Raw genomic sequence first — 17,478 nt, forward strand, 5'->3', positions numbered from 1 at the left:
TAATATTCAACCACATTTGCAAATGATCTAAAAGAAACGTCAAAGTCTTTAATTGTTGTTCACCTCTCTGGAAAAAACATGCACCATGAATATATAAAATATAATAAAAAAATAAATATATAAATGTCAGTTTATGTGTGGGAAATGGTGGATGCATCATTTTTGTGCCTGCTCATCATCTGGTTATTAAGAATTCTCACTAAAAATGAAATGTAGGCTTTCTTTCATTTTCTAATTTAGTCTGAGCTTTCTGTCCCAGAGGCGGACCTTTTGCAAACGCTTATGAAGCAGCTCGTTAATTGATGTTTAATTTAACGGTGAAATGGGGCCTTAATAAAAGATCTTGCAGCATTAAAAAAATCCTTAATCCATAAATAGGTCAAATAAAAAATGAATATGCAGAAAAAAAATCAATGAAGTCATGTTGAAGACGGCCAATAGGAAACAGATCTGGAGCGAGTTTATTCACAGAGGGCACGATGTCGGAGCACACTGCGTTACCTGCTTGTCATTACGTCCTCTGCTATGATGTAACTGTGGCTTGTGCACAGATCTGACTTCTGTTTCTTAAAAATATGTCCGTGTCCGTGATGTCATGTTCAAAAGGCGACAAAAAGACAAAGCAGCAGACAAACACACTTTCTTTCATGCACAGAAAGTAAAATTGATTTAGATTTTTGTTGAACCTTTAAACTCAGTTTTTAATCTACTCCAACCTTTATTCAACATTATGACATTGTCACCTGTGACGTCGACACATCAGATCATTTCAATTGGTTTGATTTGAGATTTACAGAGTGAAGTTCAGATTTCTTTGTTGAAGAAGTATGAATGTAATATGTCCCGGCCGCGTACAGGGGCAGGTGTCCTTGAACCTTTTGGTTTCCACTGACTCTTCTGGATGTCTTAATTCGCACAGTTTAAATGAATGTGCTTTTGATTTCACAACAGAGTAGCCTTCATGACTGCTAATGAGCCTGTCTCCAAAAGACCATCAGAGCGTGAACTATGTAAAGGTCCTTAATCAGCTCTGTCTAACAATTATGTGCATGTGTGTGCAGCCCGGTATAGCAGACAGAGACGGAGTGTATTAACTCATAACAGAAACAAATAGTGCAGTCTGACCTGCAGCTCATTTAACAGTCTGTCCTAACTGAAAATGAAAAGTTCAGTCTAATTTAGGAGTTTATGGTGTGCAGAGCTGCTGAAGGATGTACCAGGTTACTCCCTCACACAAGATAAAACTTTTATTCATTTCACTCGACTTAATGGCACTTTATCTGGGTGCTTAAATTTAGAACAAAGCTCTTTATTTGGTCATAAAATGAAGCTCGGCGTCTCACAACAGAGAAACATTCCTGCTGTATTTTCATTGATCTGGCAAAGCCAGTACACGGATAACATGCAGTCCCCTCCAATCCTTCTAAATCTCTCACTGCATCTGTCAGTGCCAAACGGCTCAATACAAGCAGAGCACATGAATCTTCATGATGCCGCTCCTGATCACGGCACTCAAACTAAGACGCAGTTCAGAGGAAGCTCAGCGTCCGGAGGAAGCTGCCACGATGTGCCACATAAATAAATGAGAAGAGCCCGTCCAGGATACAGAAGGAAACGCTGTTGTTGACAATAGATTAATCTGCAGTGGTTTGATAACCAGTTTATTGTTTGAGTCTTTTTTCATTATAAACATTTGAGGATTTTGGACGTTTGGTCCAACAAACTGGACGTAACGTTTTCTTTGAGCTCGAGGAAATGGGCAAAGAACCGAAAAGAATTGGCATTAATTGATAATAAAACTGATTATTAGCAGCTGTAAACATTTTTGGTGCAGGATACAAATCGACGGTCGCTGCTCTCTCACAGTGAATGTCCCAATAAATGTTTTCATAAACCTCATTATTTATTAGACTGAGGACTGTGGCCTATTTTACAACGCCCGAGGAGACTTTAAATTTAATTCTTCTTTGCGATGAAGTGTTGTTGCTGGATAGTCTTAATGTCGTCCATGCGGATGTCATGAATGAAATTAGAAATATAGAGAGTGTTGGTATTATTACAGCTTTAATGATTAGCTGATCAATAATTCAATTATCAGAAATTGAATCATCAGATTTTTCGATCTGCTGCTTTTCTTTGTCATGTATGACACTAAATGAAATAACTTGAAAATAATATTTTCTTCCGTATAAATGTGCGTATACAAGTTAGTGTTGTGTATTTATGTGCACCACCTCCCCCACGCTGCATGCCAGGAGAAACACAACTGTACACTTGGCTTCCTCAGTGTTTTGTGGTTTGTTTGACTGATGCATCAGAGAGTTGCAGTGCTCTTAATAAGGCGGAACATGACATGCATTTAATCTCTCGCTTTATTTGACCTCGTGCTGCTGCTGCAGCCTTTACGTTAATGTGACAGCGCGGAAATGTTACCAGACCCGACCAAGCAAGATTGGTTACGTGTACGAGTCGTGTACATATTTAGACATGAGACTAACTCACAATCGATCATGTCTGTTAAGACATGCAAAAGCAAAAAAAACCTTGAAGGCACAAGAACCGTGAGCGACTATTTAGTTTATTTAGCTGCACATATAAAAATGAGCAGAAAACTAGATTGAGTTGTTGAGGTAAAATAACCCAGGGCATGCAGAAAAGTATCCTTCTGTTTATCCATTATGTCCTAATGTAGCTGAGTGCTTGCGCTCTGAGAGACATGTTTAATGCAGCAGCTGCAGGTAAGCAGACTGCATGGCAGGAATGTGATCGACCTGTGTGTGCTGTGTAGGCAGGTGGAGGTAAAATTTATGTTTATGTGCAGTAATACAGAAGCAGTGGAGGGTGTCGGAGAAATGTCCCTACATGCTCGTGTTAACAACTCAGATGAGGGAAACTGATTTGTATTTTTTTATTTTTGATACTCGACAAAGCCGACGGGAGGCGGGAGAAAACACAGGGGGAGTTTTATTTGACTAAAATGATTCTGCTGCCATAAACCACAAAAAAACAAAACAAAGTCTGACCTGGTAGCATTTCCTCATGTGTAGTTATTCTGTAAACCAGCGACTTCATGGAAATAATGTGAGTATTACCAGAATAACCAGGTCAAATTAAAGGTCTCCAACATTCACACCTTTCCATCAGTAACCAATCAGACTGATGATCTCGAAGGTCGTTACACTGGGTTCATATGTAAGGCGTAGGCGGGGAGGATGCTGTGAACTCCAACTAACAACACAGACAACGACAAAGCAGCATAGTCGAGTCAAGTATGTACAGGAGACAATGAAACAATGTTTCTGTTAACAGTGACAGTGTTTCCCCGTGGACCATGGTGCTACAGAGCTACATTAAAGTTAAATAAAACTTTAATGATTTAAACTTTTAAATAATTAGACAAATCTTTCCTTTGCACAAACATTGCGCTCTCATCATGAAACAGCATTTAAAGAAACAGAATATTTCCTTTAAAGACAGTCCATCAGATCTGAAGCTGGAGCCAGGAGATGCTCAGCTCAGTGTAAAGACTGGAAATAAAAAACTTTCCATCTTATCTGAGTTTCTCTGACATATCTGCAGTTTGGAGAAAATCTGTCTTATCTGAAGATAGGAATGTATCTGTTACTGACCAACATAACTGAAGAATTTCCCAAGTTAATTCAAAATAACTGGCAGTGAAATCGATCCACTTCATGCTAAGTATGACCATGAACACAAAGAGAGGTGTGTGCTCATGTGGAAACTGACTTCACATTAATAACTCAGTGTGCTCGTTACACTAAGCCAGGGAGAAGTGAAGTGAGGCAGCCGCTCACAAGACGTTCACCAAACTTCCCGATACAGCCGTGACGGGACGAGTGCTGATTACAGAGCCGGGCTTACTGCTCCTGTTAGGATTTCTTCAGATAAGACAGGAGGAGGTCTGAGACAGGAGAGAACACGTTCAAATCGGACAAACGGGACACTTTGTGTTTCACTAATTAACGCTTTAGATGTTTAATATGCACTAAAGTCAAACTGTAAATACAACAAGTGTTAAAAAGGTCGTGTCCTGAAGGATTTCTTGGCTGTGCGATGAATTCCTGAAGTCTTCATCACTGCTCCAAGAAATGTTTAGGCACATAACCAACCTTGAAACTCCCAATTTGTCATTTGTAGACTTGTCTACATATTAAACAAACAAGGTTTAAAGTGTTAACGTGTTAATGTGTTCGCTGTAGAGGTGCCAGATCCAGACTAACTGCCCCCCTTTCCAATCCCTGTGCTCGGCTCACCAGCTCCTGGTGGTATCTTCGTTTTATACGGCACAGACAGAGAAAGCAAACATGAATATTTCTCAAAATGTCCTTTAAAATGGTCTGCGTTCCACAGGGAGAGAGGATTTAAAAATACATGAACATCAACATGAGTCAGTGACAGAGGGGGCAATGCAAATATGTATTACAGACCCGAGCAGCTCCGTCATTACCTGTGTAGATTAAAAAAGCTAATTGTTGTGGGATAAATGAATCCCCAGTTCTTTCACTCTTGAGTTGTTTTCTCGTCTCTTCGTTCAACCTCAAGACTGAAGAACATTTAGTATAATTGAAATTGTATTTAGTATTTGTATGCTTTGTCACATCCAGGAATGCTTTGAGGAGGAGAGCTCGTGTTCATCTTGACATCTCGTCAGACGTTCTCTTGGTTTCAGAGGACTCGGAGTGTGTATGTGCTCGTGCAGGTGTTTCTGCCCTTTGTGTGGCATGGCTGTGATTTTAGCAGTCAAGTCAGGGAAATGTCCGCGAGGCATGCTGTTGATCTTTGGTTATAGGATGAATATGTAAACATATTGGCTTAATGCTCAAGAAAAGCCTCACAGAAATCTGGTCGTGCAGCAGCTCCCTCCTCCCTCCTCCCTCCTCCCTCCTCCCTTCCTTCAGCCCACAATGTCTCAATAACCTTCAAAGTATCCCCTCCCCATATCTGCTCCGTCTTTCTGCCATCCGCATGCTGCACGCATCCACAGCGCCGCGTGACAAACACTCTAAAATGTTGTACTCTGAATTCCCTCCCTGTGTGTTTGTAGTGGAGCTCTTCAACCAGATTAAGTTTAATTCCAAAATGAGATAGCCGCCATTTTAAAAGCTGCACCCCACCATTGCAAAACGATTTTCCTGCCTGGAAGCAAAAACTCGCTGTGGATTATCACTGAATGCACGAGCAGAGTCGAGACCTTTGCTGATGAAAAGAGTGTGTTGAATATAATCATGGCCTGTTAACGTCTCTGCGACCTAATGAACATGTTGGGAGCGAAGCCCTCCTCTGAATTTTTCTTTTCACCTTCCGGTTGAACTACAGGATTGCCCAGTTTGTCACACACACTCGCTCAGAGTGTGTGTCCCCGCTTCACTTACCAAACCTGTATTCCACAGTCTGATCAGTCTATTCAGTGTTTACCAGCTCTCGTCTTTCTCTCTCTCTGTTGGCAAATCTTCACAAATCTCTGTCGAGTTGATCAGACTGAGATAAGTCAGGCAGCACTCGAGGGTGTCTCTGCCTCTTTGCATTATTTAGACATTCAAATCAATCAAAGCAACAGGTTGAGCAATGCACTCCTGACAGTCAGCCATTTCGGTTTGTCTTTTATTCAGAGGCATTTCAAATCTGACGTGCTTCATCTTCATCATCATCATCACATACGACTAATGACAACAGGTGTCTGGATTCTGTGCATTGCTGCTGTGTGCTGTAGTAACATAGAAGACAGAACAACATTGATGTAACATATAACAACAGCACGAGCAACAGATGTTGATGTTCAGTCACAAAGACCTCTAGTGGTCACAGGAATCATTAGTCTTATTCAAGCCACAAAATGGCAGACTGCAGTTTGCGTGACTTTCCGTGTACGGGTCATAATTGAAGACTGGGACTCGGTCACAGGCCGGGGGGAGCTTAGTGCATCATGCAGTAATACGGACACATGAGATCCACACAGGCTCACCTCCTGTGTCAGTCTCTGTTCTCAGAGTCAGCTTTGTTTGGGGGCTTTAATGTCACTGTGCGTTCATGCACTGACCGCTGATCAGTGTGTCAATACACATGAAGCAGCGAGGGGAGCGGGTGCTGCACAGGTCGTGATCAATGACAGTATCTTGACCTGTGTGGCCGCTGTTGCAGTGTATTGTGGGATTTGTAGTACAAGCAGTGGGAGTGCGATTTACCGACGGGCCATTAATAACAGACGGATGAAATGATCTTGCAGCCTGAGTCCGACCTTGAGTTTGACAGATCTGGTCTAGATAGTTGTGATCCGACTAAGTCCAGCATGAAACCACAGTGTCGTGTGTGGACTGGAACACTGTAAACTATTTAATGGTGTGTGAAATGTCTCCTCGTGTTTCCTGATGGCCATCAGGGGTCAGATACTTTTATCATGAGTGAGTGATGAATGAATAATATTGACTTCCTTGGTCCATGAGATGTTTTAAATGTGCTGATCTTGAACATCAGCATTAAATGAGCAACAAACCACCTGCCATACCAACAGTTACTGTATAAAAATAACAAATAATCTGATTACCAAATGGAAGCGGCTCCCTGCGGGGCCACTTACCGGTGCCCGGTTTCACATCACTGATTCTTTCTCTGTTTGCTCTCTCCTGCAGAGGCGCCTCCCTCTGGGATGTCCAAGAATGGATACTTCTTTCAAGAAATGGGTGAGTCTGAGCCACCACCAGAACACATGAATGCACCGCACACTAAATTATCATCATTAGCCAGTTTTCCAAGACAGAAAACAAGGCAACCAATAATAAGGGATCCACGAGCTGAAGACGGAGTGAGAACAAAAAAGTGTGATGCTCTCATCATGATGGGAAAAGAGGTGTCGGGATTTTTAAAAATGTAAACACTGCCCATAATGTGTGTTGTGCAGTATAGAAGATGTGAATTAAAGATTGGAGCTGCAGGACAGACACAGAAAACTCTCCCAGCCCTCACACTCGACTGCATTTGGATATAAATAATGAACTTTGCTCCGGCTGTTATGATAACGGCAGTTTCATTACCTTCAAGCCAAGGAGAGGCACCCAATTAGTATGTGCAGCACAAGCAATCTGGACAGAATATGCTTGCATTGGATCTCCCTGTCTCCCCCAGCCAATTATTCCTCTCCTGCAACATGCAGACCCCCTGCTGCAGATAAACATAACTGTCTTTATAAGGCAACCTTTTATCCTGACATAAATGCAATTACATTATTGTTGGCAAGTAAGCATTATCCAGCATTGTCATGTCGGAGGTTCATTAGTGAAGGTTGGTCTGGAAGTCAAACGCTCCGTTGTACGTTCTGCCCTGCAGAAGTCGACTTCTTATATTCTTCATCAGTTGATAAGTCAACGAGACTATTAATGTGTGAGTGACTGAAAAAACTACAACATGCGATGTGTGCAGAAAACAAATGAGACATAAAAAGAAAAGTAAAAATAATTCTGTATGCACTGAACTGTTTGTAGTGTAGCACTCTCTGAAGTGATTTATTGTGCTACAGGTTGTTTATCAAGGTGAACTTGTAGATTTTAATTCAAGGATTCCCAGAGGAAAGTGTTCAGCAGAGGTGATAGAGGAAATCCTCCAGCAGCCTGAATTTACCATGTGAAGTATCACCTCTGCTCCTTTCCATGAAGTTTAATGTCTGACTTTATGGGAGCTTATTCATTTTAATCAGTGGACCTGACTCCAAAACCTAAACATATGAAGTAATGCAATAAAAATAAAAATGAGACAACTGAAGTTTGTAAGTTTCACAAAAAATGACAAAAACAATCAACAAACGACTTTTTTTGTCATTCAGTTAATTGATTAATAATTGACCAATCTTTATTGGCGTTTTAAAGACAGTTAATCCGAAGACAAACCCACAGATGAATCTGTGAACACTGCAGTTTGTTGCAGCCTTCTCCTTCACAGCAGTTGTGTATCTTCTTCGAGTGATTCTCGGAACACAGAGCATAAAAGTTTCAAACATCTTTAATGATGCAAACATACTGTTTGTAACACCGTAGTGTTTTTCTATGTCAAAGGCTGCTGCAGAACATTGCACACGGATTGAAAACACATCAAATATTCAATGTTTTCATATCGAACATCCCTCATTCCTTCTACATGTTGCATGTTCGTATTGACTGCTCACAGTTACTGAGCGTCTGAATTTAAATGCTGCAGATCTGATTCAGTTTATTATTGTGCAGATTGTGATTTTTCACACAATAAGACTGATCCTAAATGGTGAATTGCATATTTGGAGTTAAATACATAAAATAAATCGATAGGTGAGCAATACAGATTCAAAAAGTTTTCCTAGAATTCATAGCGTCGGGGTAACGCCGTCGTTTTGTTCCTCCTGCTCTGCAGCCGCTGTTCTCTCTCTCAAGGTGATTTGAAAGTCAGAGCCCAGCCGGTGAGTCTGAGGCACGGAGGGATGCAGGCGAGGCGACGACACAGCAAGGTTCAAATAATGTTAAGTGCTGAGGGATGATCCTGATGCAAGACAAACTGAATGAACTGAAATTGGGGGCCCCTCACAGATAAGGTCAGCAGATAAAGAGCATGAGTATGAGATATTGTTCTCGTCGCATCAAGCCGATTGCTGGATGATATTTGGGAACCCACTAGTTACTGTAGGATTGGATTTAAGGGGCTGCTGTGTCAGGAGGAGAGAACGGGATGAGTCATAGCAACCAGGCTTCAGGCTGGGCTCTGAAATCACGTCCAGGACACGGTGAAGAACCTGCTAACATCATGCCTACCTGCTGACTCATGAAACAGTCCAAGTTTTCAGCTTATAGCTAATTATTCCTTTGAGGTTATTAACGAATATCTCTCAGGTCAATCAATGAAATGAGCTAATGAAGAATAGCTGTTTCTATTTAATTCATCAGACATCAAAATAAAAATGTCTTAAATCAACATACAGTAAAAAAGGGTAGAGTGAGAGAGGGGATGACACAGCACACATACTCTACCATATGTTGAGATTTAATGATGTATCTTGTCTTGTATGAAGCTGAGTATCTTTAACTTTAACCTGTGTGGTTTATTTACAGACTGCAGGCGTCATACTTAACCAAACTCTATCTTGTAAAGTGACATAAAAAATGTGAGTGTGTATTTGACAAGTAAGCCTCCTCATGACATCCTCCAGGTGACACTGCAGCAACATTTGCATATCATTTTGAGGGCTCTTTGTTTTAAGCACCAGGTGTTTATTACGGCGTCAGGATGCTTCGCTGACTGTCAGATAAGCTGTCACAGAAAATCCTAATTTCTTGTAATAATATGTGGCTGCTGTCTAAACTGTGTCGAGCACTATGCTGACAGGATTTCACTGCAGGGGCTCCTGTAATGGGACATGTTGTGTTTGTTCAAGGATACAATTAAAGTGGAATGAAAATGGATCTGCTGGCAGTGAAACCTTTCTGCTATATAGTTGAAAAGTAATTATAAAAAACTCGAGCTCACTGATGAAACGACATACAGTAAGTACCTGCTGAGTTCCTGGACGTGACAGCAGCTTGGCTGAAGATGATGATAACAATAAAAGTGAGTTTGCTGCCCTGCCCGGGAGCCAGCGAGGTCCAGGAGGTGACCCTGTGCTGTTGTGTCCCCAGAGCAGAGGGAGGTGGAGCAGGAGGAGGGCAGCGAGGGCCGAGAGGAGGGACAGGACTCGCCGATCGCCTGCGGAGATGACATCCACCTCTATGACAACCAGATCAGCCCTGGGCCAGGTCAGTACACAGAGTAAGACAGAGACAGAGAGAGAGTGAAAGGGCGGTGGAGGTTAGAGTGTGTGGTGGGGATAAAGAGGGAGGAGAAGAGACTGAGACGGTGACGGGAAACTACACTTATAAAATAATAATTAATGACTCAATCAGCAAAGTTAAACCTACGCTAACATTAAATTTGGTGAGGCAGTAAATTCAATGTCATGTTTCAGTGTTAAGTGGCTCTTTAAGGACGCTGTAATCAATATTTTTATACTCACAATGGATCAAATGACTACTTGTACATGAAAGGGATCACACTCATCCACAGAACTATCACCTGACTTTGCAGCTCCACAGAAACGAAAAAAAAAAGTACAGCTCTCATGAAAATTTACAAGCACAGCAGCGTGGGTTCTTACGTCATGGTCCATCTCCATAAACTTCACCAAAGCTCTCCTGTAAAGTCAATTTTTCTAATCTTTTAGTTGTAATCTCCGCCGTCTGAAACTTTTACAGCATTCGCTCGTCTCTGTCCTGCTGCTTTTACGGCACGTCTGAATTAACCGCAGACCCTCGACTCGCAGATGGACTGCAGGCCGTCTGATGAGCTCTGATGATCATTGAAAACACGTTCTTACAAAAACGTTTGGTGCCAGTTCTCTTGCAGTCTATGGGAGATAAATGGAGAAATGCATTAAAAACCAAACATATCCACATCATATGACCCTGGATGAAGAAATCCCCCTCCCAAATGAGAGAACACACTTCAGAGAGCAGATGTTTCTAAATGTGTGTATGTGTTAATTTGCTTCTGGTCTGAAAATAGCATCTAAACACGATTAGAGGTTCACTTCACACGGCTCAAGGTGATTTAAAATAAAACACTAACTGTGGCAGACTTAAAAAAGTGTAAGTGTTCCAGGAAAATGTTGAATTTAGGATAATTCAATAACAGAATCTCTGCTCCTCATTCCTGCAGGCTGCTGTTCAATGATTCGCAGGGCTAATAATAGATAATTTTATGGGAAAACTACATATTCAAATGAATTGTACAAACCTCTGATTATTATTAAGGCAGGGTATCCTGCAGAATACACTGTGTAACATTGAATAAGAGGCTCTTTAGTCAGTGTTATCACATTTGAGCTAGTCTAACCTGAATCATTAATTTAACAACATTAGCATTCATATCAAACTAAATGCACCTTTACTTGCTAAATTATAACCAAATTACCATCACCCACACTCTAACTGCACCGAGAGCTTTCGAGTGTGTTCACGTGCTGCACACTGTTCCTGTTAGTTTCCTTGAACAGAACCAGGGAGGTCCAGTTTGCTCTCTGTGCAGGAATCCCTCAAGGTGAAGAGGCAGAATGCTGCTGTGCATGTGAAGGTGTCTCACTGCAGCCTCTGCATTGGTCTTATTTAAAGTTAGAATGTGTCACAGTCGGCTCGTCCACATATGAAACCGCTGAAATACAAACTGACCAGCTGCCTCTCTGAATATGCCTCTGCCAATCAATAATCTCCTCTGCTGTTCAGCAGTCTGATCAATATCACTGTTTTTTCTGTCTCTCTTTTTGCTCCTTGTACTTTCCCGGCTGTGCCTTTTTGGAGATGTTTCATATCATAACATGAGACACATTCCTCTTCAAAGGGAGCGTGTCTCTCTCCGAGGCATCATTCACCAAGAAGAAAGCAAAAAACAGAAAATCCTCAAAACAACTTTCAACTCATTTCTGTGGAGGTCTGAGTCCGTCCACGGCCCCGACGGCAGGTGTTGACTTGACGGACAGCTCCTCAAGCTGCAGGTGCACACGATTTTGACCCCATCGCCAGAAACCCCACAAGTCAACAGGTTACCGTTGCCACGGCAACAGTCACAGGTGCACCAAAGGGGAGAGAAGGCAAGAGAGAGAGAGAGAGATGTGACAGGTGACCATGTCACTTGGGCTGATTCTCCATACATAGTAACACTTAAGGCGTCTGACAGGAGAGCTGAAGTGGTGCAAGCTGGGAACAAGTTAGAGGAAGAAACTCAGACAGGTGAACGTCAGGTCTCAAATAAGAGAGTGTGTAAACTGTCATAACAGAACACATTATACAGACAATGCCCATCACCATAACTGTTGACTTCTGTGACACAGCTGAGGGCATATTCACACACCTTTCATACGTCAGGTATGACAGACAGGTGCTGAACTTCTAACATTTGAAATAAATGCAGCATCTTTATTCTTAACAAGCTGCTTGACCATCGAAGAGTTCAAGAGCTTCCAGACTTTACAAATTCTTTCAGTTTCAGCTTGTTGTTCCACTGTTGGTGATATTTAGTGACAATTGTGGAACTACGAAGAACAAAATCACAAAATATGAACTCATATTCTCACGTTCTGCAGACAAAAAATAGAAAGAAGCCTCCAACCGACTACAGCTACAGAGGTGGAGCAGGAGTTTATTGATTTAAGTAAATGACACATTGATTTTAAATCATGCACATATAATGTATTTAGTGTGCTTAAAGACAAACAAGTCAACCAACTTTACCTTTCGCAGCGATCAAATTCAATCAAAGTGGCGTTGTAACAGCTTCCAGTACTGCTGCTGCCAATGTCACAACTCTTATAACTTATTCTTATTTCATAATGTTTTTTTGTTTTAGAATAATTAGACAATGAAGATACTTTTACATAATTATTTTAGTGAATATCCATCGAGTTAAAGAATTTAACAGGACGAAATGTAAATCACGTCTTCATCACATTGATGTAAAAGAAAAAGAACAAATCCAACACTGCCCAAAACAACATAATAAATCCAGAAATATGAAAACCACTTGTATCATCTCATGCTGTATAATGGCCGTATCCCTCACCTCTAATTATCAGCCATTGATTCACCCGTCTAGCTTGAGTTTGAGCTGAACCCGTAAACCTGGCAGTGTTTTACAACACTCATCTCCGTCCATACAGCTGTAAAATGTTGAATTCTCGCTCTCGCCCGCAGGTGCAGAATGTTTGTCATGCCCAGCAGTGTCTGTTCCCAGATTTTCGGTGCATTATTCATTGACAGCACAGCTGAATGTTGATTAGTGTGTTTTGTTTGTATCCTCCAGGTCGAGTTGTCACATACATTTGATCCCAGTGTCATTAGCTGTTTGCGTGCCTCTTTCTGCTTTTAATTTATGTCACTAATTATAGGGTTATTTTATTATTCCACATCGGCAGACTGCTATGGAATATGTCCACCATATCAAATCAATGTAAGACTCTGAACAGGGCTTTTAATCACATCCTGTCTGGCTACATACGCAGTGGTTTGGAAGAGCACATAGCGCAGTGATTACATCAGACCCAGAGACAGCGGCTCCTACCTCAATCTGAATCCAGGAACATCTGTGTGTTATCGTTAATTAGAGAAGATGTATCTGTGTTTTTAGAATACTGTCCAGGGTTTCTGCGACTGCATCCAGTCTTGATTTTTATGATATTGTGCCTGTTGGATATTAAACCGCTCCATTGTAAAGATACATTTTATAATGGCCTCCAACATTTGAAATGTGTAAAGAGCATTTTTAATTTAACGTCCTAAATACGAGCTCAGCCTCCTCGAAGTGCTGCAGTAGTTTTCTTTTTACCACCATGCCATCGTCATCCAGAGAAAATTCATCTTTGAAAAACCCAATTCATGTTTTCTATGTCGGTAATGTTAAAACTATTTTTACATGATTTAAATGAAACTTAAAGGTCGAGTGTGTCAGATTTAGGGGGATCTGTTTACAGACTCTATACGTCCTTTTGCATTTTTCTCCTTCACGTCAGGAAGAAGAAAGTCCTTTAAGCTGTCCATGTTCATCTCCAAAGTCTGCATATGCATGCAAAAAAACAAGCAAAGGCAAACTACAGCTTCATAAAATAAGACAAGCAGAGACACATTATAATGAAATAAATAAAGTGTATTATAGTGGCTATGAATCTGTCCCTCAGAAACAACAGCAGCACACAGGAGACGAGGTTTGTCATCACTGTCGGAATAAAGGACAAATTGTGACAGCTTCAATAAGAGGAGACAGAAAACGTGAATTGTAACATCAGTAGTAAATGATCCATTTACAGCAAAACACTTTGAAACAACTATTGGCAATGTACCGTGCATTTCCAGGTACATTTTGTTTTCTTAGTTTGTTTAGTGCAGCTGCAACGTTCAATAGGACAAAAACACTTTCTGAAAGTGCTGAGAGAGTTTTGCTGGAACGAGGTCGTCTCTCTTTTCTTTCGCTGACTTTGACCTTAAGTCATGAGGAAATCCATTACAAACAGAAACATATGCAACAGGTCATAAATAAAGTCAAATTACTTTGTGTAAGGGTCCTGACACTTCTCTGCACTGGACTGCCTAATGCTGTTGCTGTTGCTTTCCTTGAATGTAACTACATGTAACACTAACAGTTAGTTGGATTCCACAGCAGTGGAAATGCCTTAAAGCACTTAAGTTCATGTCAGCCTGTGGTGTGATCAAAGCAAAGTAAGTTTGAGCGTCCAGCCCCGAAATCCAGCTCATAATTACCCAGAAAGTCAGAAGAAAGAAAGTCATCTGTTATAACATTACTGCTCTAAAACCATTCAGCCATGCGAGCAGCTTCATGTTGGTCTGTTGGTCAGTCATCCCACGACTGTGCAGGCTGAAATATCTCAACAAGGGTCTGACTTGAGAGTAAAGATGCTCGTGATTAGGCCTGTGTTGAAAAAATCGATTTTCCAATTCTGAATCGATTTGCATATTAATTCCTTAAGATCGATTCGTACATCCTAAGATCGATTTAATAAGTCATTGAATTGAAACAGGCGTGCACCTGTTTAAACTACGGCGTCTCACACATGCGAGGTGCGTTCAATGGCTGTCGGAATGACTATGATGCGTTCAGAACATGGGAAAAATGGAAATTCACCGAAATATAATAAAACTACAGACAACAGAACACCCAAGGAAAACTCTGCAACTACCAGCCACTTCTGTACGTTCTCTTAAAATAACTGAGGCGATTGCGAGTTACATCTGCAAAGATATGCGCCTGTATTCCATTGTTGAAAACGAGGACTTCAGGCGACCAAAAAAATGGTTTCTAATAACACTAACCCGAATCGAGATCGGATCGGATTATAATAATCGATTCTCAGTCTTGAGAATCTGAATCGAATCGATTCTTGGAAATTGAATTGATACCCAGCCCTACTCCCAAGGAGCTTATGATGAAGGCTGATCCCCTGACGTTTCCTCTGGTGCTACCATGAGGTTAATATTTAGTAAAAATGTCTCTCCAACTATTAGATGGAGTCCAACAAAATGTATTACTGTATATATACTGTACACCCATAGTGCCGAGAGGATGAATGCTACAGACTTTGGTACTCTGCTGAATTTTTTAGCATCTACCTGACAGGTGACTCTGGAAATTCGTGTTTCTCAGAAGATGCACTCTCATGATTTTGGTGTTCATCTAGCACCACCATGAGATTTTACATTTCTTGTTTCGAGTGAAATACAGCAATGCTGTGATTCCTAACCATCATAAAACTCCAAGTAAACTAAGATTGTAACCTCCCAAATCTTGTCTGGCTGCCTGACAAACCTGGAAGCACCATCCACTCGTTCCACTCCCACACAGGGTTCTGCAGAGCGCTCAGCATCCTCGTGTGAGGGCTGCAGTCGGTAACAGATTGTGCTCAGTGTTGGTGTATAAGTGGCACCAGGCAAAGATCAAACCAAGTGATTGATGGCAGTTATTCAAGTGAGTGTTGAAGATTAGTCCTGTCAGATGATAATAAAAGCATGTTGTTGTTTGTTGTCTCTGTTTTTTTTAGCGTCTTGACATGATCGTATTCATTCTTCTCTCCTCGGAGAACTTTGTCATAAAGCTGTCAAACGCTGTCCATAAATAGAATTGATTCCACGATTATATTTCTGCCAGCTCGCGGCTCAGTTCCATTTCAGTTCAATCAATTTTGCTGAATATTGGAAAGTGGGAAAGTCACGATGAAGGGCAGTGAGAGTCTTTCTCACTGTGGAAACTTAAGAATATAGACTTTGACCAAGGTCAGGACTCGACCTTGAAAACTGAACATACAGCATGAAGTTTATATCATGAGTCATCAAGCTTTTAATTTACATTTACACTGAAAGAATGAGATTCCACGCTGAGATAATACATCTCATCTGGCAGTGTAGGGGGACGTCTTGACTACCTCTCTCACCCTGGAGAAGCAGCAGAAGATGTTTGGATGAAGTGAAGTCTGAGTAAAGGGTCGGCAGACACCTCTCTGTTAGTCTGAACTGGAGGGTTTATGTGATAATTCCACTTTTCTTGACTCATGAACAGGCAGTTTTACAGTAAGCAGCATTAAGTTATTCCGTATCTTTCTGACACACGTGCAGAGATGATTTACAGAATGCTCCTCAGTGATAAACAGCTGCCCCAGAAACTGATTTCTCAAATATTAACATAGTTGCGAGGCCGTGGGTTTGCTGAGGTCAAGGTTTGTGTTTTTCAGTCTGAACTGAATTATTTTGTGCAGGACAATGTGGTGTTAAAACATTCTGCCAGTGCACGCTGGTCTTATTCAATATAATGATTTTCAGGAGAGCCTTTAAAAATAATAACAGCTATAACACCTCCTCAGTCACTTCCTGTGGGCGTGTCTATACCTGCTGAATGTAACCGCTGTGAACCAATCAGGAAATAACGTTTTATTTCTCTGATTAATTATGATTTATGGAGGCCGGTGCTCGCTCTGTGTTGTTACTCTATGTCTCTCTACCAAAGCGCTCTCTCTCTCTCTCTTTAATCATCAGACACAAATCTATTTAAACTTCTTTGTGTCATTATGTTTTGTGGTGTTTAGAAGCTGGTACAAGAAATAAACAAAGTCAGAACACACAGGTAGATGATCAGAGTTCAGTCCATGAATCCACCTGGATAGTCTCAGAGACGGTCTCAGAGACGGTCTCAGAGACAGTCTCAGAGACGGTCTCTGAGACATTTCAGACTGTCTGTGGAGGTTTGACCGATCTGAGCGTCTGATTGGCGGCCGAGGCGTTACGTGGGGCTCTGGTTTCCCAAAAGTTGAATCTGGCTCAACTTCTCTCCCAGAAACACGACCTCCACTGAAATGAACTGAAAAACGGCGCCGGTGTCCGGTTTGCCTGTCCCTGTGTGAACGCCGCTTAAAGTGAGACATCATGCAATCTGCATCTCTTTATGAACGAGAGCAAAGAAACATTTTAGATATAACATCGATCCAGAAGTCCTCACACGATCTGAGCACGTTGATGATGAATGTGTTCTTAGTGCTGTTCTCTACACGACCAAACCAATTATTCTTCATTTCAAACACATATTTGAGATGCATGTACTGTTTGAAAAACACTGCACATCCCCGGCCCAAGGACTCTCTCTCTCTCTCAGTAATTCAGCCATTCTCAGTCAGCACCCTGCAAACCTTAATGACTAAAATAATACAACACTCCACTCTGAGATTACATAACACTTGTGGCGGACTGAATATAATCAACGGATGTAGTGCCACATTGATCAAATAAGAAACCGAGTAGGGAAACAAGCCAATGTCACATTTTCACACTTCCTAATCCCTAAACCCGGGATTACTTTAAACCACAGTATATTGAGACATCCAGAGGCCATTAGACAGAGGTGATCATTGGGGAAGAGGTAATC

General features: G+C 41.4%; 1 protein-coding gene across 5 annotated transcripts in view; it reads left to right on the forward strand.

The window, feature by feature from the left end:
• slc4a11 (solute carrier family 4 member 11) overlaps positions 1–17,478 on the forward strand; it is a 91,018-nt gene that overhangs the window by 35,003 nt on the left and 38,537 nt on the right. For 3 of the 5 annotated variants that reach the window (XM_027274569.1, XM_027274571.1, XM_027274570.1), the window contains exons 2-3: positions 6,648–6,698; positions 9,651–9,767. In XM_027274569.1, the coding sequence (XP_027130370.1) occupies positions 6,648–6,698; positions 9,651–9,767 (168 nt within the window). The remainder of the gene's footprint in view (positions 1–6,647; positions 6,699–9,650; positions 9,768–17,478) is intronic. The other 2 variants (XM_027274573.1, XM_027274572.1) reach the window with 1 other exon arrangement.

This window comes from Larimichthys crocea, chromosome XXIV (assembly GCF_000972845.2).
Source record: "Larimichthys crocea isolate SSNF chromosome XXIV, L_crocea_2.0, whole genome shotgun sequence".
Taxonomy (NCBI): Eukaryota; Metazoa; Chordata; class Actinopteri; family Sciaenidae; genus Larimichthys; species Larimichthys crocea.